The sequence below is a fragment of the Trematomus bernacchii genome, unplaced genomic scaffold (assembly GCF_902827165.1).
Source record: "Trematomus bernacchii unplaced genomic scaffold, fTreBer1.1, whole genome shotgun sequence".
Classification (NCBI taxonomy): domain Eukaryota; kingdom Metazoa; phylum Chordata; class Actinopteri; order Perciformes; family Nototheniidae; genus Trematomus; species Trematomus bernacchii.
Window position 1 is genome coordinate 3416691 of NW_022987771.1, and position 7283 is coordinate 3423973.

At 41.8% G+C, this 7283-nt stretch overlaps 1 protein-coding gene across 2 annotated transcripts; it reads left to right on the forward strand.

Moving 5' to 3' along the window:
- Positions 1-425: 425 nt before the first annotated feature.
- On the forward strand, positions 426-2864 carry ch25hl3 (cholesterol 25-hydroxylase like 3). Of its 2 annotated transcripts, none has more exons than XM_034148654.1 (3): positions 426-528; positions 760-1316; positions 2376-2864. In XM_034148654.1, exons 2-3 carry the CDS (start codon positions 889-891, stop codon positions 2752-2754), a joined length of 807 nt encoding a protein of 268 aa, XP_034004545.1. In that variant the 5' UTR covers positions 426-528; positions 760-888; the 3' UTR covers positions 2755-2864. The 2 variants fall into 2 exon arrangements, with proteins under 2 accessions (XP_034004545.1, XP_034004544.1); XM_034148653.1 differs by having other exon boundaries at positions 500-642.
- Positions 2865-7283: the final 4419 nt, after the last annotated feature.

Here is a 7283-nt window from a genome sequence, read left to right on the forward strand (position 1 = left end):
CAGTGCAAGTATAGTATACAAATATATAGATATTAATTTAATGATGATAAACATTGTGGAACAATGATGAAAAATGTGAATGGAAGTGGCGACGTAAAACTGACACAAAACAACAACACACTTTTGCCGAGCCAATGGAGAGTTTCATCACCAGCAAACCACCAATGAGCGCTCAGCTCGAGATACCAGCGAGTCGTTTCCCATCAAGCATTTCGCTTCCGCAGCCCCGCCTCGCCGCGCCTCGCTCTCAAGTCTGCGGGCGTCTTTGTCCCGCGAGATTTCAACGTCTCATGTAGGCGAGCCTCCAGAGCAAGTCGGACAAAATGACTAACCATCATGCAACGCACTAGCAAGACGTTGATCGCAATTGCGCAGGTCTGCGCAGGTCTCGCTTGTCTCAAACAAGCCTTATATGTGTTCATGTGGAGGTGGGGCTCCTCCTCCTCCTCTTCCTCCTCCTCCTCCTCCCCCTCCTCCTCCTCCATAAGTGAGAGTAAAGACTTCCAGCAGCAGCTCCTTCAGGAAGAGGTGAGAGGCAGCACCCGAGGAGAGACACCTCACTCACCTTTTTATAAAAATATATGGCGATAAATTAGATGTTATCAAGGACTCATCTTTATGGGAGGACATCAAAAAAGAGATGTGAGGATACAGAATTGTAAAGGATATAAAAACAGCTTGTTTTAAAAGTTATCCTTAACTTACCTTTTAATAAAACATGTATGGCAGAGATTTTACAAAGGACTGATCTTTCTGCAGGTACTTTAAAGGTGGATACCTCTTGAGGATATCGTCTATAAACGGATTTGTAAAAGATTGTTTCAAAGGGACCCTTGTATAAGACTTGGAGGACGCTGGAGATGCAGCAGCTGGGGAAATAACTCCGTAATGCTCGTCCCCCCCCCGGAGGCTCCCGTGCTGCAGGGTCTGTGGGAGGCGGTGCAGGCTGGGCAGCGCGAGGTGCTGCTCTCCCCTTACCTGCCCGCCTCCTACGCCTTCCTGACGCACGTGCTCCTCTGCACACCTTTCCTCGCGCTGGACGCGCTGGGCAGCGTGTGTCAGCGGGTACGCTCGTGGAGAGTGTCTGCAGGCTCTGGCCCCCCGCCCTCGCTCCGCCGCTGGGGGGAGTGTTTCCTCCGCGTGCTGAGCAGATACCTGAGCTCCGTGCTGCCCGCCACCGCGCTGCTGCACGCGCTGTGCAGCCCCGCGGTGCTCCCCCTGCTCGCGCCCTCCTGCTGGGAGCTGTGCGTGGAGGTGTTCGCGTGTCTGCTGGTTTTTGACACGCTCTTCTTCATATGTCACGTGGCCATGCACAGGTGAGCAGTCTGCAACATCTTGTCAGTTATTCCAATGTTGATCAGTGATGCTGTTGTACCTGGATACAACATGTGCCTCTTAGATGTAGTAGAGTAGAAACATATATGGAGCATAACATGGAAATATCTAGTAAACATTATATTCGAGTACAATACTTAAGTAAGTCTACGTAGTTAATCAATAATGATTTTTTTTAACAACCTGCACCTAATGTAACTTGCCCTGTAGCCTATTGTACAAACTTGGACTTTCTCTTTTACATGTATATTTATTTTACATAGCCTATTCATAATTATTCATATATATATTGATGTAAACAGTGAATCCGTTTTGTCCCATGTCCGGCCACATGTATTGTTATTTTAAGTATTTAAAGAAAATAAAAAATAAGAAACAGTGGAGACAAATAAACTTAATTGAGAAGTCTAGATACACTGACATTATGGGAGTTTGTAGAATCTGTTTTATATAATCATGTGTTTTAAGCCATACTAGTGAGTATTCATTTAGTTTCATGCGACCTACCTATTTCTGTGAGAAGCAGAAAAGGGTAATTTAATTTAGGATTATTTAAAGTCTGGGGGGATAGAAAAACCAATATAATACTGTATCAGGTAAGGAAGAGTTCAACTACGCATGGAGTTTGAATTGTATATACAGTAAGCTGTAAGATTCTCTTGGTCTATAGGGCATTACATTATTGACTGCTTTGGTGCAAGGTAATGTGTCTCTTATGTATTTGACTTCAACCATCTCTGTGTCTGTGTTTTATCGATTCCTCTTTGTCTTATTCTTTAATGTTGTGAGTGTTACTTCGGATCCACGACAAGTTTTGTGCTGATTATCCCCAGCAGTGAGAGTTGAACATATTTATGTATAAAAGACATGAAAAAGTGGATTTTGCATAATAGGTGACCTTTAAATAGAGCGGCAAGTTTAGGAGAATGTGTTTGGTTGGTTGTAAGAGGGACGAGGTGCGCCTGAAGTAGCTTCGCCCCATTTTTGTACAGATTTTCCCCAGCAGTGAGAGTTGAATGTGTTTGTGTGTTTCTCGTCAGGGTGCCCTGGCTGTACCGCAGGATCCACCGGCACCACCACCGGCACCACCTCCCCTTCGCCCTGGCTGCTCAGGACAGCTCTTCTCTGGAGCTCCTGTCCCTGCTGCTGCTGGCCCTGTGCAGCTCCTGGTTGGTCGGCTGCCACCCGCTCAGCGATGCCGTCTTCCACCTGCTCAACAGCTGGCTGGCGGTGGAGGACCACTGCGGATACGACCTGCCGTGGGCTCTGCACCGCCTGCTGCCCTGCCTGGGAGGAGCCCCCTCCCACCAGGCCCACCATGCTCTGCACAACGTCAACTACGCCCCCTACTTCACCCACTGGGACCTCCTCTTCGGGACATACTGTGCACCAGAGCAGTGTCTACGTAAAGAGAGATAAAACTGTTGCCTGTGCAGAGATGGCAAAAGTACACGCATCCTTTACTCAAGTAGAAGTACAGATACTCGTGTTTAAAAATACTCTGGTAAAAGTAGAAGTACTGACTAAACTTCTTTACTCAAGTAAAAGTAAATAAGTATGGGCTTTGAAATGTCCATCCATCCATCCATCTTCTCCCGCTTATCCCTGGTCGGGTTGCGGAGGTAGCAGTTCCAGCAGAGAGCCCCAAACGTTCCTTTCCCTGGCCACATCAACCAGCTCTGACTGGGGGATCCCAAGGCGCTCCCAGGCCAGCGAAGAGATATAATCCTCCACCTGGTCCTTGGTCTACCCCTCGGTCTCTTCCCAGCTGGACGTGCCTGGAACACCTCCCTAGGGAGGCGCCCTGGTGGCATCCTTACTAGGTGCCCGAACCACCTCAACTGGCTCCTTTCGCGTCGGGTGGTACTTAAGAACATTTTACTTGAAATGTACTTAAGTAAAAAGTACGCATAACTACCAACTGTTTTAAAGAGTACCTGACCTCCCTTTATATTAATAGAACAATAATGTCATTGTTAGCTAATGAATGTTTCCATGCTGAACAACGGCAACATGACAACGTTCTCATTGGTCCCTCTTCTTTAGAGAAGACCAGGAAGTGATGGATACACGGATCGTGTTCAAATCAATAGGCACGCAATGACTCTAAATAATAATGATCACGCCACCAAACACACATTCAAACTAAAGGAACCAGCCTGTTTGGAAAATGTAAGAAGTAGAAAGTACAGGTATTTGGGTTCAAAATGTAAGAAGTAAAAGTAAAAAGTTGTCAGAAAAATAAGTAGTGGAGTAAAGTACTGATACCAGAAACATTTAAGTAAAAGCTGCCAGGATGCACTGAAGGATGTTTTCTGCAGATATTTGTTCTTTTTTTATCAGCTTTTTATACGCACAATTTTAAATCACTTTTTATTTAGTGGACGTTTTTTTCCAAAGTGATTGATAAAAGCTGCATTGAACCACGAACAAAACAAACTCAGAACAAGAATCCTGCAAGTACATTAGCTTTCAAGGAGCCACACTTGTTTAAGTGCTAAAAACACTGGGATTTGTCATCCTACAGTTTACAAAGGAATTACCTTTTCGGTCAGATCCTCCAGAAGCAAGACATTTTTAGAGGTGTGACCACAAAATGACATTTATATAAAAAATAATTGAAACAGTTTTAATTACTCAACAAGACTACAAACTATGTTTCCTTGTTAATTATCTCAGAAGCAGATAGCAGAGACTTTGGAGTCGAGAAATTGTCTTGATTTTTATCACCATGACTTGTGGCTTTATTTAGACCTCGCTTTTTGACATGAAAATACTTGATTCCTGCCGCAGAGCGAATACTAATAGAATATGCAATGTGTGCGGGTCGAAAAATGGCATTACACTTTGTGAAAAGAGCAATACTTGTAAGCAACAAGTAGTAAGACTAAGGACTCAAAACTCAACGTTTAGGACTCTACTTTGTACAGTGTGTACACTTGAGACTTACTTGTGACTTGCAATACAATGACTGGATCCCCCTCGGCTCAGGAGTCAATAAGTTCATGGACATACTGTACATTGTGAAAAATGTACAATGTGAAAACCGTCAATGGCATTTTAATGCTGAAATCTACAGCTGTCCTGTATCAAGTGAATGAAGCACGAGATGAGGAGAGTGCAGGAATGACACAAAACATCTAAACAATGGAACAATAAACAGATGCCTGAACTAATGTCGTAATAATTTGCCCTTTCAACCGAGGAGTGTTTTTGGATGGATTTATATACTTTCATTTTGTAGGCGTAAGGCAGATAACACATGCCAGATCTGTTTAAATTAATGCTGTTCTTGTGTATGAAAAGTAGAACTTTGAGTGAGTGTCTGTTCATATTCTCAGGGGAGATTCTTGGATGTGACTATTGGATACTCAGCACATAACCAACCATAAAACCACACATTTCTGATCGTATTAAACAAATAGTGATGAAGAGAAGAGATATAGCTCTGTCTTTATGCTAAGCTAAGCTAATTGCCTGTTGGCTGTAGATATTAATTGAAAAGATCAAACATCAAACTCTTTGTCTGAAAATGTAAGCCTATGTGGAAGTACCTGCATTCTCTTTAATAACCAGCAGGGGGCGACTCCTGGTTGCAAAAAGAAGCGCAATTGTATGGAAGTCTATGAAAACATTTACCCAATTTCTCACTTGATTTATTACCTAAGTAACGATTTTGCTAAATAGTGCTTTGTTCTCAATCATCAGTTTTAAGTCTCCTTCAGCGAACCATGATTAAAGTATATATTTAGAGTAAAATACACGATAAAGCAGGGTTATGTTTTAAGGCGGGGCTTGTATGTGATTGACAGGTTACTATGAAGTTTGTGTTGTATGTCTTAAAACTTTAACCCTTTCACTTCATGCAAGTTAATTCCAAAGTGTTAGTCACCTTAAATGTCCTCTTCAGCTTTCAGTTCCACCCTTTTGAGTTGCTACTGGTGCCAAAAAACTGAGAAATGCAAAACAAGGAGGTGACGAAGTCCACTTCTTATAGTGTATGGTTCAGATTTGAGTTTTATTGATCTTGTTTTCCTTCTCTTCGCAAAACCTTTAAAAAAGTAAATTTCTTTAATATCACTAAATGACTTCTGAAAAGGCGAAGTACATCTTGTGTAAAGCTTTTGTTGGAAGAAAATTTGAGCCAAATAATATGTAAAGTTTGTATATTTGTGTGATAAGTACATTGTAAAGATTCTCTAAATGCTTATTTGGTTGTTTGTTCATGAGTTCATGGGTATGAGCTCAGTTTGTTTACTTGTTGTGCGGTGTGCTCCTTAATTTAATCATGTAGGCTAAATCCTTTACCAACAACTCTTTAATATCACTAAATGACTTCTGAAAAGGCGAAGTACATCTTGTGTAAAGCTTTTGTTGGAAGAAAATGTCAAATGTAATCTTTGAGCCAAATAATATGTAAAGTTTGTATATTTGTGTGATAAGTACATTGTAAAGATTCTCTAAATGCTTATTTGGTTGTTTGTTCATGAGAAAATATATGAAGGCATGACAGAGTTTTGTGATGTGTTCTTGTCCGCCTTAGGTTCAGGTTTCTGTTGTTTTGCTCTGGTCAGTGATTTTTATACCCTGGGCCTCTCACGTGGCTTTTTTTATAAACTGGTTCCATGTGTATTTCACAGGGTAATCAAAACCACATGTTTTTTGAGATGAGAAGCCCTTCACTCATTATTTACAGTTTTAACCTTTGCAATTAGTTTTTGAAGCGAAGCATTGTCATCACCTAACAGCACTCTTGGGGTCTACTTTCTAAAGTATTCAGCTGGGGCCGTGCCAGATGATTTGTGGCTTATTCATGCTTTGTGCACATAAATGAAGGATAGCAAACAGCTGCAAATTGCTCAAGCTTCCTTCACTTCATCACAGTAAGATACAACACTCCAAATACAATTAAAGTAAAGAAAGTTGTTTTTAAAGTAAAGTTGTTAATGATGTTATACATCATTAACAGCTATGATGTGCCTTTCTGAGCAAGATTTTAACAGGTTGCAACACTTACTGTTTGTATTCTCACGCAGCAGCCTTAATAACAGCTTGTAATATTTTTGACGGTTTTCTTGCAAGTTAAAGTCATTACTTTTAATGGATGACAGTTGACTTGTAGTGAACACATTGTTCTGAGAAATCAGCCTAGTCACTGAACTGCTCTGAACATCTGTTTTTCATTACTGGCTCTTCCAATAGCCCTCTTTCTCAATTGCGCAACATCAGAGTAAAATGCAAATGGATAAAAGGTGTATAAACATGTTGGGGTACATGGTCATAAAGTGGAGCAGAAGTGCACTTTTCCTGGGAAAATATAGAGATCTGAGAGAAGAGCGAGAGATGAGTGCTGGGTGGTGGTATTGCGGAGAGATGGCATGATAAACATGTGACCCAAAACGGAAACAATCAGGCCTTATTACAGACCCCACGTCAGAGCCAGGGCGAGTCATGCAGCTTTGGACGACACACACCAAAACACACGTTCACAGCGAGACATGCATCTACGTTCTGCAACGTCATGATTTTTAGGCATTTCCAAAGCGGTTTGTACAGCCTGTACAATGGGTATGAGCTCAGTTTGTTTACTTGTTGTGCGGTGTGCTCCTTAATTTAATCACGTAGGCTAAATCCTTTACCAACAACTCTGGCATTGTAAAAACAACAAAGATTAAAATCCTTGCAACGGACAGAGTCATGTCAAAACAAGAGATAGGAAAAGGCACAGAGAACTATCCAACAGTCCTTATCAACAGAGCAAATTCAAAAATAATTTTAATTTCATCATATTTCCTGAAAGTTAGCAATTCACTGTCAAAGGCCAGATTTCTTCCACCATTCTGTAAATATTCAATTAGTGAGCTTTACAAAGTCTGAGTTAGTGGCTGAGGTTCTTGCCCCCTGGTCTGTATCCATTTTTAGACGACCCCTGCTCTCATCCAACCCAG